Here is a 21,668-nt window from a genome sequence, read left to right as displayed (position 1 = left end):
TGACGCACGGCTGGCAAAACCCTAATTAGGGTTTTCGATCACGAGCATCCATTTTCACCTGATCGAACGAAGGGTCTAGGAGTCGATTAAGCAGGTCCAGTTAGTATCAACAAGATCATTGTGGGCCCACATATCTCCACACCTGATCGGCCAAGGCATATCATTCCTGGTCGTCTCGATTCACACGCCCAAACTAGGCGTGGTCACACCTCCCAATTGCAAACTAATCTCGACCACACAACTTTGCCGGACAAATTGAGTGGCTCAGATCACGTTTCTATGGGGTATTAAGCTATGGACGCGTACACCAGCCCGCCGTCTGTATACCAGAATAATCGGCCAAGACCGACCAAGCTTGGTCGTCTCGAAACGCGTGCCCGAAGTTGGCATGACGCGCGGCTTTTGCGGCACCGGATTTCTGTCGCAAATTGATCTCAACCACTCAACTTCTCCGGATAAATTGAGTGGCTTAGATCACACTTTCACGAGACAATGAGGTATGGGCGCCTACACCGGCATGCCGTCTACACGCATGCACGATCGGTCCGGCAAAAATTACGTCCCAAGCTTGGTTTCAACCAAGCTGAAGAGTGATGCTTGCGCACCTCTTCATAAACCCTAATTCCACTAACGGTCCCAGATGAGTGTCTCAAAGATCATCTCGTCCGTTCAACTTCACCTGCTTGGTTATACAACCCTGGTCAGGAGTTAACTGGTCAATGAGGTGTTGTGGTGATTACCATCCACCACTCTACCGCACCAAATGATCGGTCAAGTAAGGACTTACTTGTACTGCCCCAAACGATCACTTGAAGATGGCTAGACACGCATCTATTTTAAGACGCTTAATCGTGACTTACTCCATTAAGCCTTAAAACAGCGATGCTTCATACATGCTGAATATATTCGACGCATTATATGCATATAATTCACGTGATATTTTACAAGTATCAAATTCCAAATAACTTAGTTATTTAACCTAGCATTACATGTTACCTTCTGTGGGTCCCACGATCCACACACTTGAGACATCAATCATGTCACAAACTGGGGGATACATACTGGGGTATTGGTCTGGCGGTTTACAGCGTGCAGCACACAACGCGCCATCACAAGAACGTGTCAGGAAGTCATGGACGGTTAGTGATGATGGGAGAAGTGGGCAAGACTGATCGTGTAACACTAACACCCGCAACTCCACTACTCCATCACTCCACTTTCTCCACTTCCCACGAGATACGTGAGTAAGGCTCAATGACTTGTATAAATAGGTTCTCCTCCCTATTTCGACAAGACAAGACAACAGAAACCAAGTGTTGATACAATCGTATTCCAATACCAGAACTGATAGCTTTCATTCTGTAAGCCAATTCAGCTTTCTGATACAAGTCATACATATCCAACACCTTCACAATCTCAACACCTTCTTCGTTTCCCTCCCTAAGATCAACCCATCTCCTTCACTTTGTGACCGAAGCAAGTCTGGAACGACCATTTCTTGGTTTAGGCCAGAATTGTACAGATTGATTTCTCGAATCACAAAGCACTCCCGTGCAGTGCATTTGTTTAGGGTTTAGATTCATTCCTCATCCATACACCCCAAATTACCAAATTCGGCAGGAATAATTTTCACCCATAAACAATTGGCGACCACAGTGGGAGATTAATCTCTCGGTTGCAAAATCAATTTTCAAATCCAATTCAATCTTATCAATTTTGAAATGGTGGATCTTAGGTCTGGATCAGCAACCAATCCTGACGGGACTAGCACTGACAACACTCTTGGTGTTGATATCCCAATTAGTGGTGTCACCATGCATCCAGTCAATACCATCAATGTATCTCGTGGAATTACTTCCTAAACTACCAGCACCAGCAGAGCAGGAGGTGATATTCCATTGGGCGTGACACCTCCTATCACTAGAGACGGAGCAGCCGAAAACCCTGGAATCTCTTCAAGTGTAACGCCTCCAGCCATCACCAGAGAAACTGCCACCCCTTCATCAGGACGAGGAGCTAGAGGAGAAAGAGGAGGACCATCTCCCATTACCATCGCAGATTTGATGGAGAGGCAGGAAGTCCTTGCTAAGACTCAAACGGATATGGCTGCAACTCAGAAAGAGGTACTCACTTTTCTTAAAGCATTAACTGATCGACTGCCACAAGAGCCACGAAATCCCCTGGAGCCAACCAGGAACGAATTAAACGCACCTGGAGAAGGTACTTCAGCGGCGCGGGCCTACATGGACCTGATCAAAGAAGCGATAAACGACATACTCGATCTCCTCATCAAGATGACATCAGATATGAGCGGTCCTGTCATGGAGACTCCTACACTGGGGACTGATCCTTACAGCGATCCTCCTCAAGTCAATAGTATCACTATGAACCAGAGACCGGTGGATCAGGAAGCGGCTTCAGTGGAAGGTTTATGCGAACTCTTACACCTCTCGAAGAATCAGCGGGCGGAGACGTTTGCTGCAATCAACCAGAGGAAGGTCACAACCGGGCCCTACATATTACTGCACGCATCAAGGATTCAGATTTCAAGAGATCCCCCATCGACACAGGATCATCTTCGAATGTGATTACCCTCAAGACTCTCAGGACAGCCAAGGTCCTCCTGTGCAAGATCGTACGGCAGCCTACCACAATGACAGACTTTGAAGGAAACCAGACCAGTACATACGGGATCCTCCCTTCAACGTATCACCAACGCCTGAAGACTATGCTGGATAAAGAAGTCGTTCGTATTCCTGCATCATTGTCTCCTTAAGCACCAATATGCGGAGTAGAACTGCTCGAACTGAGAGAAGCTCCGCGGAAAGGATCAGACAAAGTCCATTGCATCCCACTCTCCACGTGGGCGTCAATCCAGGAGGCGGACCGACTTGCATCATTGAGGGCTAATCCCCACGACGCACCTTTGCTGACAAGGCATCCCTCTTCATCCGGTGAAGCCACAACCCATGTTTCGTGGCAAGCCGTTACCAGAAAGGGAAAACTGTATACCGACGCCTCTGTTAGCAATCAGCAGGGGAGACTATTACCCAGTATCTCCGCCCAACGGAATGCTACAAAAACAACGATCCACAGGAAGAGGTGCTGGATGCTCCACGACAGCTGCAAGATGGTACCAACTCCACAACTGATGAGCTCGGCGATGAGGAATCTCCTAGGCCTATCTCCATCATCTCGACCTTGTGTAAGCATTCATACAATCTCTGATCCAAGCCGGTCAAACAATCTCCGAGACAATTCAGGTGCGAGATCAGGTGTTACATGGATTCCAGAGACTTGAAAGAATGCTGCCCCAATGACGATTTTCTTTACCCAACATCGACATGTTGGTAGATTCTACCAGCGAACACGGCATGCTCTCCTCCATGGATGGATGTAGCGGCTACAACCAGATAAGGATGTATGAGCATGGTGCAATTACGACAACACCTGCTCTGGTGGAAACAACAAGCCTGCCAGTAATGAAGAGCCTCACAATGTTCGTGGAAACATATATTTCACCAACGGGAAATACAATCTTCAGCCTTTGTAAGAAGTTCCGCTGAAGCAATAAAAGTAAAACCACCGAGATACAAAATCCTGCGCGTCCAAGATCGCCAACTCCAACTCCAATAGCACATGCACGACCGCCACAATGATGAAACAACGTCCAAGATATTCCATGTCTGGATCGACGGAAGCAACATCAATGAGAGTCGCTTTCAGAATTTCGTCTCCCATAAAAGAAGTAGCTCGTTACCAAAGGAGATTGCACCTGGGTCTTAAGAGGTACATACAGATTCTCCATGTCAAGAGCTTCATCATTAGTTAAGTCATTCGCATGAAGGAACTTCCCTACTCCTTAAAGATACTATCTGAAGATGATAATGACAAAGGAGTATGACACTTAGCACTGCCCATCTCAAAGATGGTGAATTTAGAGAGATGCAAGCACGTTATCGTTCCAAGATGTCCAAAGACGGATATATACTCAAGAGTGCAGAAGTATTGTCAAAGGCCGGTGATATTCCTAGACGTCTGTGAAGCGCAACGCAGACGTAAAGACGGTCTCATGAACCCAGCGTGGCAACATCTATCAAGTCGAAGGCTCAAAAGATACTCGTGGGCAGGGGACTGTCCCCCTCTTCTTCATTCCATGAGGCAACATCAAGAAGCCATCGGTTCCATCATTAGCTTCTCCCTCTAATAACGAGACGAGCTCTACCACTATATGAAGACCGCCAAGTTCGCGCCATCTTCCTCCCAGTCTCTTCTGATCGCAGCTGCGGTTGAGAACCGTTGTTCAAGCTTCACCGTAGCAACAACCACTACAGACAGAGGTAATACGAACTTCTGCATTTTTTATTTTCCCACGGAGAAGTAGTAGAGTCACGGAGGAGAGATGGCGATATCTTTATTATGGTAAACCCACCGACCATACAAGATAGAACCATGCAAATCACGCTTGGGGACTGAGGCTCAGCATGAAGTTCCTTCACCGTCAGTCAGGGACTTCTTCAACACGGTCAATCAAGAAGCATGTAATTCGCAAGTGTAAATCAAACTGAAGAGGAAGCTGCTTCACCGCTCTTCCACAAGAAGCTTGCTTCAACGCTCTCTCCTGAAGAAGCTGCTTCAACACTCTCTCCAACAGAAGCCGCTTCAACACTCTCTCCAGCAGAAGCCGCTTCAACGCTCCCTCCACCAGAAGCTGCTTCAACGCTCTCCAGGACCTGCTCGCTCCAGAAGCTGCTTCAACGCTCTCAGCGGGACCCACACCACGTTCGAACATACAAGGTTCACGTTTGGGCAAAGCAAGCACGCCTGGGTGCCACGTTCGAGCAAAGGGAAGACCGATGTTGGTTAGCAAGACCGGTGTTAGTCAGCAAGACCAGTGTTGGTAGAAGTAACAAAGCTGGTATACGGTACAAGTCCGGTGTTCGAACGAAACAAGACAGCAAGGCCGGTGTTGGTCGAGGCAGCGATGTCCATCAGCAAGGCCGATGTTCGTCAAGGCAAGGCCGGTGTTGGTCAAGTAGCAAGTTCGGTGTTGGGTGAGGCAACAGCCGGCCCCAAGCAAAGCAGGCACGCGACGGGTCCCACGTTCTGGCAAAGCAAGCAAGGCTGGTATTGAGCCACATCAGCAAATGAGGCCGGTGTTTCCCAAGTCCGCGAAGCTGGTATTGGTCGAGATCGCAAGGCTAATATACCGTCACGCAAGCAAGACTGATATCACGTCACGCAAGTAGGCTGTGGTCACGTCAGGCCGGTATTGGTCAAGGTCGATCAAGGTCACAAGGCTGGTATTGGGCCACGTCAGCAAGTAAGGCTGGTATTGGGCCACATCAGCAAACAAGGTCGGTGTTGGTCGAGTCCACGAAGCCGGAGTTGATCAAGGTCATAGGGCTGGTATTCAAATGAAATAGGCGCACACAGCAGGGCCGATTTTCATTCGAAGCACAGGGACGACGTTTGAAGCATGTACACGGTGGACCCGTGTTTAATTGAATCATGCACATATGCCCATGTTCGAAGCAAGCATGCTTACATCGGGTCCCACGTTCGACCAAAGCAGGCACACAGTGGACCCACGTTTAACCGAAGCAGGCACAACAATCCCACGTTCGATCAAGCAGACACATGATGAGTCCCACGGTTGAGCGAAGTAGGCGGGCCCACATGCCTATCAAACAGGTGCAACAGGGTAACGTTTGGTCGAAGCATATACATGGTGGGGTCCACATCCGTTCAGGGTTACATGCACGGTTGTCTATGGGAAGAGGAGCATACAAGTTCTATTCCCTTCTTGGCTCAAATATCTGAAGGAGGAAACCGGTCCCACCAAGGTCGTCGTCACACCTGGCGTACTCCCACGAACGAAGCAGGCGCAGCAGTCTGTCGATTAGGCACATCAAGCCCACGTTCGATCAAGCAGGCGTAATACCCCCTCTACCGAAGCAGGCATAGCAAAGTCGATCGAAGCAGGCAAGACCGACACCATGCTAGGGGTTACTCGCCTAGACGCCTCTTGAACGTGACATGCTCCAAGGACAAGACGAACCGTCTCTCCTGGTAACATCTAACTTTGTCTCATAAGTTTTATCTTTAACTGTCACTATCTCATGCCTACCCCACAATAATGCAACCATTATGCGCTAGGCAGTGGACTTAATGTTGATGGTGGATTTTAGTTCAGGGCTAAAATTGTAAAACCAAATTTATGGGTTGACATCCTGCAAAGGATAAAGCCACTGATAAGTGATGAATACTTCTCCACTTTACTAATTGACCTAAAATGGAGCATGTAGCAACAATCTCATATACCTTGTGAATTTATAAAATTATTAATGCATGACCAGCCTTGTATTTCTTGTACTGCTCCACTCTTATCATTGGTGCGGCATGACGACTGAGTGTTGCTCTCAACAGAGCAACACGAATCTCCAAGCATTAATAATGAAGCATGTACGAAATACCCATACAGGCTATAACTCTCGGAGTGTTATACTAGCCCGATTGAGCATATGGACTGTTCATATCATTCTCAGAAACAATCACGACCATCCAACTTCACCAGCATGATTGGATGGCTTAGATCGAATCCATAACCCTCAAGCAGGTATTGAAATGTTTAACACCGGACCAATGCGGACCCCGCATGGTCGGCCTCCCAAAAGGTTAGCATGGCTTGCCAATTCATCCAGCCAAAGCAGCGTGGACGAGAAACCCTAAATTAGGATTTGCAGCACATTACATGTGTCGCAAATCAGTCTCAACTATTCATTTTCGCAGGCATAAATGGAGGGTTTAGATGTAGATTCAAAGGGCCCAGAGCATGTCAACACAAACACCGTGGGCCCTCCTACATACATGACCGATCGGTCAGGACTAAACATAGATGGTCGTCCCAATTCGTGCGCCCAAACAAGGCATGACGCACGCTGGCAAAACCCTAATTAGGGTTTTCGATCACGAGCATCCATTTTCACCTGATCGAACGAAGGGTCTAGGAGTCGATTAAGCAGGTCCAGTTAGTATCAACACGATCATTATGGGCCCACATATCTCCACACCTGATCGTCCAAGGCATATCATGCCTGGTCGTCTCGATTCACACGCCCAAAGTAGGCGTGGCCACACCTCCCAATTGCAAACTAATCTCGACCACACAACTTTGCCGGACAAATTGAGTGGCTCAGATCACGTTTCTATGGGGTATTAAGGTATGGACGCGTACACCAGCCCGCCGTCTGTATACCAGAATAATCGGCCAAGACCGACCAAGCTTGGTCGTCTCGAAACGCGCGCCCGAAGTTGGCATGACGCGCGGCTTTTGCGGCACCGGATTTCTGTCTCAAATTGATCTCAACCACTCAACTTCGCCGGATAAATTGAGTGGATTAGATCACACTTTCACGAGACAATGAGGTATGGGCGCCTACATCGGCATACCGTTTACACGCATGCACGATCGGTCCGGCAAAAATTACGTCCCAAGCTTGGTTTCAACCAAGCTGAAGAGTGATGCTTGCGCACCTCTTCATAAACCCTAATTCCACTAACGGTCCCAGATGAGTGTCTCAAAGATCATCTCGTCCGTTCAACTTCACCTGCTTGGTTATACAACCTTGGTCAGGAGTTAACTGGTCAATGAGGTGTTGTGGTGATTACCATCCGCCACTCTACCGCACCAAGTGATCGGTCAAGTCAGGACTTACTTTTACAGCCCCAAACGATCACTTGAAGATGGCTAGACACGCATCTATTTTAAGACGCTTAATCGTGACTTACTCCATTAAGCCTTAAAACAGCGATGCTTCATACATGATGAATATATTCGATGCATTACATGCACAGAATTCACGTGATATTTTACAAGTATCAAATTCCAAATAACTTAGTTATTTAACCTAGCATTACATGTTACCTTCTGTGGGTCCCACGATCCACACACTCGAGACATCAATCATGTCACAAACTGGGGGATACATACTGGGGTATTGGTCTGGCGGTTTACAGCGTGCAGCGCACAACGCGCCATCACAAGAACGTGTCAGGAAGTCATGGACGGTTAGTGATGATGGGAGAAGTGGGCAAGACTGATCGTGTAACACTAACACTCGCAACTCCACTACTCCATCACTCCACTTACTCCACTTCCCACGAGATACGTGAGTAAGGCTCAATGACTTGTATAAATAGGTTCTCCTCCCTATTTCGACAAGACAAGACAACAGAAACCAAGTGTTGATACAATCGTATTCCAACACCAGAACTGATAGCTTTCATTCTGTAAGCCAGTTCAGCTTTCTGATACAAGTCATACATAGCCAACACCTTCACAATCTCAACACCTTCTTCGCTTCCCTCTAAGATCAACCCCATCTCCTTCACTTTGTGATCGAAGCAAGTCTGGAACGGTCATTTCTTGGTTTATGCCAGAATTGTACAGATTGATTTCTCGAATCACAAAGCACTCCCGTGCAGTGCATTTGTTTAGGGTTTAGATTCATTCCTCATCCACACACCCCAAATTACCAAATTCGGCAGGAATAGTTTTCACCCATAAACGTTAGGGTAGGTAAATGGCCGAAGGTTACCTTATTCCATTCCGTCAGGGTTTCGCTGGTTGATATGAGATTTAGTTAGAGATTTAAGGAGGGGTCTGAGTCATGCATTTTTTCCCAAGCTGAGTTGACCACTTGATGTAATTGCGGGTGAGATAACCATACCTTGCCAGTCCAGAGCTTTGATTTGTAGAAGAATGGGGGCATGATCTGAAGCTATTCGTGGCAAATGCGTGATTCCCGCATGAGGATTGGCGGTTCTCCACTGTTGGTTTGATATGGCTCTATCGATGCGTTCCTTGATATTATCTTGGCCTTGCTGGTTGTTTTTCCAAGTGTAAGGGTAACCTCGGAATCCTAGGTCTAAGAATCCCATCTGGTCAATTAGATTAAGAAAAGGTTGAGTTTGAGCATAGGTGACTGGTCTTCCGCCTTTATTTTCGGATTGGTCTGTCACTTCATTAAAATCTCCGATGAGAATCCAAGGAGTAGATATGCTGGGGAATAGAGATGGGAAATCTTGCCAAAAATCTTTCCTTGCGGCCGGTTGTGGTGGACCATATATACCGGTGCAAATCCATGGTTGAGCTGGGGATGGGGGGGTGACAATGGCGTGAATAAAACTTTGGGATGTCCTTAGGATTTGTATGTTGACATCATTATTCCATAATAGGCAGAGGCCTTCTTTTCTTCCAATTTTGGGGACTGAACAGTGGTTCTGGAATGGTAATGTTTGAGCAATGTGAAGCATTTGATTGTTATTGGCTAATGTTTCTGAGATGAATAAGATGGTTGTTTTATACATAGAGATTAATCCTCTTAGGTGGTGTGTTGTTGGTGGTTGGTTTATTCCCTGGCAATTCCATGCTAGGATTGACATGGTTAGGCAGGGAAAAGTTGGTGGGAATTGGGCTTGGGCTTATAGGTTTTTCCGGACGAAAGTGATTGTAGCCTGAAGGGAACCTTAGGTCAGCGAGATGTGTCGTTAAGAAGTGCAATTGAGTGTGGTTTGACACTTGAGATCAGTTTTGGTCTGTAGAGGGACTGAGATCAGTACGTTGCGGGTGATGTTGCTGCTGCTGAGCTTGCGCTGCTGTTGATTCAGTTACATCTTCAATTCTAGGACATTTGTGTGGTCGACACTGTGTTGTGGGATATGCACTTGACCAAATTGCTAATGAAAGTATAGTTGTTGTACGAAAACCTTGTAATGCGACTTAGGTTCAGTAGAAGTTTCAAATATTATGCACGTACAAACTTTTAAATACAGAATACAACTTAAAATTGAACAAAGTTAAGACAGAAACAATTGCAAAGATAATGAGAGATTTAATATAATCAATGTATTTTGGGTGGACTCACCTGGGGGTTAGTCAGATCATAGGAGCATGGGTTTGGGCAAAGGGGATATTTCTTCATATTCGGCATAAACAAAAGAGGCGCTAAGGAGGTTTGATCGATTTGAAGTAAAATTGAAAATTAAAAGCATGAGAAAGTCACACCAAATAAAAAAAATCCTACACTACTGAACATTAAACAACATAGGCCCTTAAAAGGACAAAAAAAAGAGAATTAAGAAAAATTAATGATTCTACAGATAGTTAATTATCTAAGTCAAGCTGAATAACGCAAAATCTAAACATATATGATCAACCCAGTACAAAACATCAAGTTCAATAAGCCACACAAGACAAAAAAACACAGTATAATCAACGATAAGACTAAGGACAAATTGGGGAATAACTAGGGGCCAGGGGAGGACAAATGCAGGGAATGGTTAAAGAATCAAGACTTGTTTTGGACACAGTTGCACAGTACTAAAGTGGAGATTAATTATAGAAATTCAAAAGAAATGCCCAAACAAAGAACAAACTTAAAATTACATTTTGATCATTTCCAAAAATTCATGTTTACACAAAACTAACATAGCTAATCAGGGAAAATTTATAACACAAATTAGATGCTCAAATGGCACAATTTCAAAAAAAATTACATAACCATGGATTAAAATTAAAAACTCACAACAATCCATGTTGATCAGTACCACAATTTCAGAAGAAATTACATCATTCATTCATAACTAACAAATTCACATTCACTCCTTTCTCAAGGAAGAAAATTCATAACATTAATTAGATGCTCAACTTTCTAGGGATAACGTTTTTTTAAGGAATACGATCAAAACACCGAATTCTTCCATACTTCCGCTTCAAATAGGAAAAAAATTAATGCAATTCATTCTCTCAGAGAACCATCTGGGCACTGGATTTCTGACCGAGATCAAATAAATTCTCTCCTAAAAAATCACTTTTCCCAATTTGGCGCATCCCAAATTTCTAACTACAACGTATAGCTTGAAGGAATTATTCAACCATGTATTTCTGATTCAGAAAACACTTCTCTAACCAAAATTCCCTCAAAAGATGAAATCTAGTCAACTTTTGCAAACATGAACCCTTGGGGTGCTCCAGGTCCTGATGGTTTCCAACCGGGTTTTTTAAAAGAAAATTGGGATATTTTAGGTCAAGACATAATTAATTATACACAATATTTTTTTCGAACTGGGTATTTAGAAAAAGAAATAAACCATTCCTTCATTACTCTAATTCCCAAACTCTCCACCCCTCAAACTCCGGCAGATTTCCGTCCAATTAGCCTCAGCAATACAATTTATAAACTTATTTCAAAAATTCTAGCAAACAGATTAAAATTCATCCTGAATAGGTTAATTTCTCCAAACCAATCATCTTTCCTGCCAGGAAGACAAATAACCGACAATATCATCATAGCCCATGAGCTGATACACTCGATGAAAACGTCAAAGAAGAAAAAAGGATTTCTAGCTCTCAAGATCGATCTCTCAAAAGCTTTTGATAGAGTGGAGTGGCCTTTCATTCAAAAAGACTTATCCTCCTTTGGATTTAATGACGGCTGGATCAACCTCATCACCCAGTGTATATCCACAACCTCTTTCTCTATTCTTCTAAATGGATCTCCAGGCCCAACGTTCTCCACCTCTAGAGGCCTCAGACAAGGAGATCCCCTATCTCCGTATCTATTTCTAATCTGCATGGAAGTTCTCTCTAGACTTCTGGAGAAAGCCACATCAGAAAAGAAAATTTTGGGAATTAAAATAAACAAACATGCTCCTAATATATCCCATCTTTTCTTCGCTGACGACTGCTTTCTATTCACAAGGGCAGATTTAGGAGAAGCAAAAAAAAAAATTGGATATATTATCCAGATTTGGGGAAATTACAGGTCAAATGGTAAATTTACAGAAATCGGGGATCTACTTCAGCCCAAAAATTCACCCGAAACATGCAAAAATAATTGCAAAAATCCTAAAAGTCCCATCGTTGACAAAACAGGATAGGTATCTTGGTACACCTCTATTTTTCGACAAAAATAGAAAGAAAACTTTGAACCTCTTTTGAAAAGGTACTACAATACGCTACAAGGGTGGAAATCAAAGTTACTCTCGCAAGCAGGTAGGACAGTTCTAATTCAATCAATTCTCCAGTCGTACCCAACTTATCAAATGCAGATGCTTGCGCTTCCAAAAGATACTTTAGATAAATTGGACAAAATTCAGAGAGATTTTTGGTGGAATAAGGATAAGTCTAAAGCAAGAGGTAGATATATAAAGGCGTGGAAAGGCATGTGCAAACCAAAATGCCAAGGTGGTTTAGGAATTAAGAATCCTCATAATTTCAATATAGCCCGTTTAACAAAGCTAGCTAGCAGAGTGATGACAGAAAAAGATCAATTATGGGTAAAACTGTTAGAAGCGAAGTATTTCTAGGGAGCGAATCCTTTTGAACCAACAAGAAATTATGAACTATCGTGGATTTGGACAAGCATTCAAAAGGGTGTTAATATTCTAAAAAGGAACTACGTTTGGCAAGTGAAAAATGGGGAAAATACCAGAATATGGGAAGACAAATGGTTATTTAGCATAAGTCCCTTAAGCCATCCAGTTGATAAGACAGAACCGATTCCGCAAAAGGTTAATGAACTTCTAACCTCTGAAGGTGATTGGGATATTGGAAAACTAGATGAATTTTTTTCCACGGATATTAAAGAAAAAATTCTAGCAATTACCCCGAATAAGGAAAATAAGGACAGAATCAGATGGGCGCACCATATTTCCGGCAATTTCTCGGCAAAAAATATCTACAACTACCGGATCAACCAGAGTAACAATGATGAAGAAAATATTGAATTTCCTTGGAAAAATATTTGGAGTTTAAAGACAATACCTCGGATTAGGCTTTTTATCTGGAAAATGGTACAAAAAGCTTTACCAACAAATAGCATATTAGCATCTCACAGTACAGAAATCTCCTCAGAGTGCCCCATTTGTAATTCTCAAGAGGCGGAAACAGAAGACCATCTTTTCAGGCATTGTCCTTTCGCTAGAGCAATTTGGTTTGGTTGCGATCTAAATATAGTCATTTCGCAAATCCAAACAGATTCAATTGTCAAGTGGGTTGATACATGGATATCTAGTACTAATTACTCAAAGTACTGTGAAAAAATCGCTATAGTTGCTTGGCTCCTGTGGAAACATAGATGCGAAGTAATATTTAAGAATACTAAACCAGATCCATATGTTTTGATTCACACCATTAGGAACTTTTTACAAGCTCAACCGATTAATAAGGAGAAGCTTTAGAAAGGCTCACAAGAAAAGAAAACATCGATTCACAGGTGGAACAATTTCAATTCAGATTGGATAATTTTTACAGACGCCTCCTTCAACAAGGAAAACTTGTCCATGGGTTATGCTTTCATCCTTTACTCGGTAGAACAAAAAACTTTTATGCATATTTTTGCAGGTTCAGACTGGGCTTCCTCGGCTTTACAAGCAGAATCAAAATCAGTTTTGAAGACCCTAAATTGGTTAAAAGAAAATGTTCTCTCCAGCGTCTACATCGCCACAGATTGTAAAGTCCAATCAGACTGCATTAACAAAAAAGATACAGTAACTGACTGGGCGGCAGAGAATACCATTAAAGACATTATATTCCTGTTAAACAATCTTCCACAAGCCAAGTTAAAATACATCAACAGAAATCACAATACAGCAGCAGATTCAGTAGCAAAGGAAGCAAGAATTAGAAGAATACGACATTTATCGAAACATATTCAACAGAAAATTCAGACAGACAGTATCGTTTCTAATGTTTTCGACAAAAATGAAATTGTAGAATTAATGTACTATCTTGCTTAATTAATATATTAATCTTCTGATCAAAAAAAAATTAGATGCTCAATTGGCACAATTTCAAAAGAAATTACATAACCATGGATTAAAAATAAAAACTCACAACAATCCATGTTGATCACTACCACAATTTCAGAAGAAATTACATCATTCATTCATAACTAACAAATTCACATTCACTTATTTCTCAAAGGAAAACACAGTAAAGGGAGAAGAGGCATAAACCTTACTGTACAACCCAAACAGTTCCAATTAAACGAGACAACAAAGGGATCACAGGAAAAAGGACATGTAACCAAACGATTAACTAATCAAGAGCACCCGCATCTCAAGGAGGCAATTAGTACTAAACCTAAAGCAATTGGGAACAATCCTAAGTCAGACATCCATAACCAATCCGATAATAAAAGAGAACATAGAAGAAGAGAAATCTAAGAGGATTCATAATGCAAACTTAAATTAGGACCCCTGTTTAAAATCAAAATCCTCTCCATGTTTCAGAAACAATTACGGTCACAAAGAAAAACCTAAATTGCTAACCCTAGATATAAACCTCAAAGAAGAACTACTCAAATAAAATTGGGAATCGTATGAAACAAAACAAGATCAAGATTTAATACTAATAGACTAGGGAGAACAGGCCTAGCAAAAATCCCAGAAGATTATCATCTATTGCACAGAAACAGAACAATTCCTAGACAAAGAAAAATGAAGGAAAAACCTCTCCCCCGAGAACAGCCTCTTGTGCCTTAATCGGATCCCTCATTTACATCCCCATGCTCGTAATCTCTTGTCCCCAGGTGATCCTTAGGTTTACTCGGTGATGGAAATTTTCGCCATGAAATCACTTTTGGGTTTTTTTCTCAGTGGGAAAGCGGAAGAAGGAAACCGGTTTGATCTTTTATGTGAAGTTTCTTCATGGTTGAGAGGGGACTATTCCATCAGTCAAACTTATAATCGATCTTATTCCTGGAACATGAGGACTAGTTTCAGCAAACCGTGGCAAAAAGTTTCAAAGAGAGTAGGAGAGTCACGTTGATAGTTAAAACATTAGCGACCAGCATTCACGCCCCAGAATAATTTTGGGGGTTTCAAGTCTATACGGTAGAAACTCTATAAATTAATGTTGTCGGGACCATCAAAATTTATTAATTAAACGAGATATTAATTAACAAATAAATTAATACTTATTAATTTATATATTAATTAATATTTTATTAACTTATAGATAAAGTTCATATCACAAGTTTAGACAAAATTGATGCTTTCGTCATTGTAAACTTCGATCAACAGATAGCATAAGTTTAAGATAATTTGGATGAACATACAGACAGCGAAATCACTCAAGACTTGCAAAATTTGATCGAGAAGTTGCGTTATCGCTACTCAATGAATGTCAAAGATGTCCTAAATTATCCGAAAGAAAATGAAGTTGCACAGTTGTTGACTGATGAAGAAATAGTGGAGAGCGTTATGGGAACTGATAAATATGTGGAAGAAGATGATGAAAGTTCTACAATAGAGCCCCCTTCACGAAACGAGGCTATTAAAGCGGCAATCACATTGAATAATTTCTTGCTGAGCTATGAGAAAATAAGACCAAAAATTGTTAAGAAAAATTAGAGATGAAAGTCAATGCGATGTTGATTTAAAAAAAAAAATCTGAAGACAATTAAATCATTTTTCAAAAAGTCTTTGTAAATCATTAATGAATTGAATATATATTTGCGTTATTAATTTATATTTCATATGGAATTTATATAGGTAATCAAAAATGTGTTATCTTATAATTTTAGCGAATTATTAATTTGACACGTTGTCCCCGACTTGGGACCGGCCAAAAATATTATTTAACAGAATTTATTAAATAATCGAGTATTAATTAAAAGAGTTTCTACCGTACCACATTGATAAAAGAAAGACAACGAAATACCCACGGGGAATACACAGCTGTGTGATTAATAGAAAGACTCATTACTGGTAAAATTGTACTACTATAATATCACACAGATTTAGGTGAGGTGCAGAACATCATCAGTTCATCATATCTGTGAAGCCAGTGTAAATTTTTAGCACCTAACTTCAAAATTAACATAATGTCTCTCTTAAATAACCTTTTTTCTCAAAAGTCTTCGAACAATTAGCATACATATCTGAATTTTGAAGATCAAGCTTTCCTCTGGTTGTCACATCACTTATTTATAGCCCATCATCTTCTCATAAAATGTGTCACTACCCAATAACTACACTCTGTCCAACACCTACAAACAGTAGGATGCATTATATCAAAATGGGTGGCAACTTGTACAGCATCTTCTACAATATCTGAAAGCAAAACTCTCGACATAGTTTTAACTTGAGCTCATCATTTTCCATGCCCAAACAACTAATAATGTGAAACTGTAAACAAAATACGTTATGTAACCACATCAAAGAGTGGCAAGAGAAAAAAAGGATAATTAATAAATAGCAACTATAAACCGATACGTACTTGTAACTAAACATACGCCTCTACTGTTTGAATCCACTCAAGTCTCACTTCATCGATTTCATCCTGCTCATATGTAGATTGAGGGAAAGGCTGCAAAATTTTAAAAGCCAGTAAGGGAGGCCGACAAAGACTGAAAAACTGAAATATAATCACACGTAGAAGCTGAAGGTTCTCACCTCACTCCTTGTAAACATGTTTGGGTCATCAATTATCTCCCTCATAAACTTCATGACATAAAACCCACATTCCACACTATTTTTCTGTTTTGGGCACTGTAAAAATCATAGGGAGACAGTGTCAATATGTGAACACTGTAGACTGAGGATTTCTACACATGTTAACTCAATTACCTTGATATTATACCAAATTGGTGATGACCTCCTCACTCCATCTTTGTGCAAACCTTTCAGACCACTTTAAAATAAACAGGTTCAAATATAGTTAGTACCAAACAACAGTAACATACAAATCGGTAAAACCTGAAACACTTACATAGTGACAAATGGTTTGATGTTATATCGAGTTGGGAGCCCCGATGGATCCAGCCAATAGCAACTCATAGCCACCATATTTATTGCGATAAGAAGCCAATGTGCCCCACTACAATTAAAGAGGTGATAAGTAGTTTGTATATACCATCACATTCAGTAGATGAAAATAACTGAACATTTCAAACTTACTCTGAATTGACAGGAACAAAAACCCATTCGCAATTTGTATTCATCAATCGTGAAGTTATTGTTTTTGACAAATTAGCATCTTTTGCAGCGCTTACTGATACAGGGTTTATAAATTCATATTTGTGTTGTATCCCTTTCTTCATTAACATATCGTAGAGGTGCCTAGAAAGATCAAAACCAGCAGATATGTTATGATGTAAGAGCATTTATAGTTTCACAAATGCATTTAAGATAAGGGTTCTCACTTAATGTACGCCATGACGCAATTCTCAGACAAATCTTCCATATGGCACATATACTGGACATCATCCAGGTCAAGATAAAGTTCCATATCTGTACCAAAGACTGCGGAATCTACTGGTACTGTTATGAAGGGAATGCTACCAGTCATTATTTGAGACGCTCTGTTATAGAACCTCTGGAAGGGGGAGACATTTGAATCCTAATAGAAAAGATAATTAAATCAGTTATCTATATCAAATGGATTTTTGACCAAAAAAGAAACCAATTTCCACTGACGCATACTTTAGGCCACTTCCTATGAGTCTAACCCCACAGAATGTCGTGTAGATATTCATCAGCAAGAGAACCATCAATGCTAATTTGAAATTCCCATATTCATGTATGCTTAAGGTCTAGCCTGTAAATGACCTAAAGAAGTTGTTAAAAACATTGGTGATGCCTAACATTGGTTACATACATATATGTAGCTTTCAGGTAGTGGAACCATTGAACATAGTCAACGAACCTGAGATGGCTGAAATGTATCACTTGAGATCGAATTTGAAACAACCATCAACTTAATCAAACTACTTATATTCTTTGACTTACCTTCACAGATCTGGCAACATGCCTTAGTGGAGTTACTTGAACAACAGGTAGGTTTTCCTCGTCATTTCTCCAAGCCCTCGACTGAGAACTGCTTGATGTCTATAAATAGAAATACAATAGTGGAGTAAGGTAAAAGCACTATTTTGACTAGACAGAATTTATATAATGCACGAAACATACCGAAGGTTCGTAGTTGTTTGAATTGGCTCTGCCGGAAGATGATGCAGGAGAGTTTCCCTACACAGCATGAACATTTTCATTAACACTAAAGAACAGAGTTAACACCATTGGTTTAGATTGAGAAAGAAAAGGACCGTAGAACTATTTTTTCAATCACGGCGCCCGAAAATAGCACAAAGACATACCAACTTTTCATTGTTCTTTGGGTGGACCCTGTTAGAAGTCGATGCAGGCCCTTTCCCCTATACAGCATGTTTGTCAAACAGGAACTTAAGGTCAGATATTTAAGAAGAAACAGATGATTTTACCGAGAGGTGAAGATAATATGTTTCACATACCAAATTTTCCCTAGTGGAAGTCAATGCAGGTCCTTTCCCCTGTACAACATGGTTTGGTAAGAAAAGATACTTAAAAGGGAGGGAGGGAGGGATTATTAGAGAAGTGAAGATTATATGACATACCAAATTTTCTTTGTTGTTTATGGGGACCCTATTGGAAGTCAATGCAAGCTTTTTTCCCTATACAACATAGAATGGAAAGTTAAAAACAAAAATAGAAGAGAGGTGATCAAAGAGGAAGAATGTTATGCCTTTGACATACCAAGTTCCCATTCTTGTTTACAGGGACCATAGTAGATGTCGATGAAGGCCCAACTCCCTCCTACACAACATGGTCGGCAAGAACAGAAAGTTAATATTGATTATATAGAAAACTAAAAAATTACGCAGTTCAAAGAAGAGAAATTACACAGAAAAGTGTAGGTACTGCTCTTCACATACCAAATCTTCGTTATTGTTACTGGGGAGCATAGTGGACACTGATGCTAGCTCCTTCCCCTTAACAACATGGTTTGGCAAAAACAAAAGGTTAAAAAGAAAGAGACGATTACGTAGAAAAGTGAAGACTTAATAAAAGAGAAGTAATGTCAATTCACCAACTATAACTTATTATGTTTCCACTGCACTGACCAAGAACTGACTGATTCATACATACACAAAAAATAAATATAATACAGTAAAGAGGTAAAATTTCTTTTTAGTGATATACGACATATCAGAGAATGCATAATTACACACCGAGTCCACAGTTTATTAAGAGGAGTCTGTTAGAAATAAATGCCGGCGACTTCCCCTGCACAGTAGGGTCATTTACCCAAGGATTGTTAACAATGACGAGAATAATATCAAATTTTAACTAGTGCATTAAAAAGATCTAAAAAGCACATTGTAAATAAGCACAGGTGTAGAACTATACTATAGCTTGAATGATTCTATAATGCGTAGAATACCACGAAGTGCACAAAAATGGATATAAATTGCTGTTATGGGTTATGGGAAACGGCCTTGTCAGAAGTTAATGATATGACTTTCCCTAAAAGGCATGGATATCTCCTGAAGCCTTGAACGGATAGTGAGGGCAACTACTAAAGGAGTCCAGCATACTATGTAAGAAAAAAGAATCTTACATTTTGCATGAAGTTGGTCAGCGTCTCCTCTAACCGTGAGACCATGTTTTGAGTATCCAAGAGTTGCTCTTCCACTCGTAAACGGGACACTCTCTCTTCTTGCCACTTGCTCTCAATCAGCTTTCGTTGTTCATGCAATTTATCAGCAATTTTATGGCCTTGACGTTTAGGCTTCCGAAAGAAGGTCGACTGACTTACAAACTTTCCACCGCCTCTCACTCGCCCAGAATGTTCTGGAGTTCCTAAAGCCATAGTCAGCACATCGATGTTTCCATCACAAACTAGTGACCCATTGTCAACTTGCTTTTTCAATTCATCCTGCATAGATGACAATTTAGACGATTAGAATACCTTCCGAGCATATAGCATCATATGATATGCAAAGGATCTCTTTCTGGCATCTTTCTTCAACTTACGATAATCTCAGCCTGCTCTCTGGTAACATCATCATCATACTCCCCGTTTTTGTTCTGACGTGCTTTCTTCCATAAAACACACCTATCAATTTCTTCAGGGGTAACCCCGTCACTTTTTATCTATTACCAATGTTAAAAAGAGGAAAAGTTGACTTCAGTGATCCCAAAATATTATCATTCAAACTTTATATAAATGAACATATACCATTTTTTCTACCAGACCGGCATAACCTGTCCGGCCTAACCGATGAGGATAAATGTTCTTTCCACGCCTTTCTGACTGTGCTTCATGGAGGGCCTAGAACACATTAACCACCATTACACGAACGGTTAGCATATATATAACATAGAGGCGCAAAAGAGTTAGATAAAAATGCATGAGTCAACATATGTACTTGATAATACAAACCTGGAATGCATCATTCAGCCTGGACTTTACAAATTCATCCCAATGCTCTTGCTTAATGAATCTATACATTGGAGGAGGGTGGATCAGACGATCAGGCTCCTCCTTGAATGGGAGAACATATTTCCTTGTAAGAGTGCTCTTAAAAGACCTCCACTTGTCTCCAATGCCATTGACGAGAAGTTTCCTACTACTTGCTTCGAGCACATATTTTGCCTAGAACACGTGTATTTTTCTTCAGTAAATTAGATAAGATGCATACATATATATATACCTCTAATAATTTTCAAAATACTTAAAAGTACCTCCAGACACCTCCATAGCTCTTCTTTAAGAGTGCTTGGGACTGTTTTCCATTTTTCATGGACTATTGGAACCATCTGGCGTGCCAAAACACCCATGAAACTGGCTAGCTCAGAAGAAAACTGCCCTATTGGCTGGCCATGCTCGTTGTACTCTATCACCTTGCGATGTCTATTATTTATATTGAAGATGTGTGGTAAAAGCGTTGGACCCCGGACATTTCTCTTCATACCTGATTCAGCTGACACCACAATACAAATTTTGAATCCATCAAAACCCTTCTCTTGTAATTAATCTTGATAACTATAATGCGTATGCCAATTAATAACTTACTGTCAAACTCTTCAGGTGCTTCTATAAGATGATCTTCCAAGTTGGGTTGCCCGCCAACGGCTCCCGAGGCTAATAGGACAACAGGGAAAGAAGCCAAATGAACGTCAGTACATAAGCAACTAATCTAATGAGCTTTACACAGAATAAGAGATTGAAGACATTTATGTACCCTAGAATCACCAATTCACGAATAAGCCATTGAAGTGTTTGAGAGAACATGGTGTCTGTAACTAATAAGTCTCATCAAGGTCAAATAACTAACCTAACGAGCTTTACACAGATAGAATGAGAAATTGATGACATTTATGTACCCTACGATCACCAATTCACAAACAAGCAATTGAAGTGTTTGAGAAGACATGGTGTCTGTAACTAATAAGTCTCATCAAGGTCAAATGCCAATATGTCCAAACACTGGCTTAGCTCGTAAGGAAAAACATAACAGTGAAAGCAAAACAATTCAAACCATATTCTGATACAGAATGAGAAACGCTGATCCAGCAAGCACACAAACCTTATAAGTTCTACAAATAAATTACACATCCAGCAGTTGGACATTACTTAGAGGGACATATACAGGTCCAATTTCTGATCACAATAAACAAACTATTGCTATAAAAACATGTATGTTTCAATTAGCTAATCTCTAAATAATGAGCAAATGCAAATATTGATGCTTACATTTTCTCTTGCCTAATAATCTTGTTCTCTCTGCCACAGGTGCAGCCTGCAAAAATGACAATAATTTATTTAGGATAATTATTAA

At 40.9% G+C, this 21,668-nt stretch overlaps 1 protein-coding gene across 4 annotated transcripts in view; it reads right to left on the bottom strand.

Annotated features, from left to right (window-relative positions):
* Nucleotides 1-15,752: 15,752 nt before the first annotated feature.
* Nucleotides 15,753-21,668, bottom strand: part of LOC113280890 — a 9,898-nt gene continuing 3,982 nt past the window's right edge. The window contains exons 5-25 of one of the 4 annotated variants that reach the window (XM_026529503.1): nucleotides 21,584-21,629; nucleotides 20,903-20,971; nucleotides 20,572-20,810; nucleotides 20,270-20,482; nucleotides 20,066-20,158; nucleotides 19,861-19,980; nucleotides 19,445-19,762; nucleotides 18,759-18,809; nucleotides 18,580-18,639; nucleotides 18,441-18,497; nucleotides 18,318-18,356; nucleotides 18,165-18,221; nucleotides 17,980-18,036; nucleotides 17,800-17,898; nucleotides 17,214-17,410; nucleotides 16,969-17,130; nucleotides 16,781-16,888; nucleotides 16,639-16,702; nucleotides 16,465-16,560; nucleotides 16,289-16,378; nucleotides 15,753-16,058 (exon numbers count right to left, since the gene is read on the bottom strand). In XM_026529503.1, coding sequence (XP_026385288.1) covers nucleotides 16,295-16,378; nucleotides 16,465-16,560; nucleotides 16,639-16,702; nucleotides 16,781-16,888; nucleotides 16,969-17,130; nucleotides 17,214-17,410; nucleotides 17,800-17,898; nucleotides 17,980-18,036; nucleotides 18,165-18,221; nucleotides 18,318-18,356; nucleotides 18,441-18,497; nucleotides 18,580-18,639; nucleotides 18,759-18,809; nucleotides 19,445-19,762; nucleotides 19,861-19,980; nucleotides 20,066-20,158; nucleotides 20,270-20,482; nucleotides 20,572-20,810; nucleotides 20,903-20,971; nucleotides 21,584-21,629 — 2,229 coding nt within the window. In that variant the 3' untranslated portion in view covers nucleotides 15,753-16,058; nucleotides 16,289-16,294. Of the gene's footprint in view, nucleotides 16,198-16,288; nucleotides 16,379-16,464; nucleotides 16,561-16,638; nucleotides 16,703-16,780; nucleotides 16,889-16,968; nucleotides 17,131-17,213; nucleotides 17,411-17,492; nucleotides 17,609-17,799; nucleotides 17,899-17,979; nucleotides 18,037-18,164; nucleotides 18,222-18,317; nucleotides 18,357-18,440; nucleotides 18,498-18,579; nucleotides 18,640-18,758; nucleotides 18,816-19,444; nucleotides 19,763-19,860; nucleotides 19,981-20,065; nucleotides 20,159-20,269; nucleotides 20,483-20,571; nucleotides 20,811-20,902; nucleotides 20,972-21,583; nucleotides 21,630-21,668 lie in introns of those variants that run through there. The other 3 variants (XM_026529495.1, XM_026529487.1, XM_026529506.1) reach the window with 3 other exon arrangements.

Source organism: Papaver somniferum, chromosome 1 (genome assembly GCF_003573695.1).
Source record: "Papaver somniferum cultivar HN1 chromosome 1, ASM357369v1, whole genome shotgun sequence".
Taxonomy (NCBI): Eukaryota; Viridiplantae; Streptophyta; class Magnoliopsida; order Ranunculales; family Papaveraceae; genus Papaver; species Papaver somniferum.
This window is presented reverse-complemented; position numbering and strand designations above follow the sequence as displayed.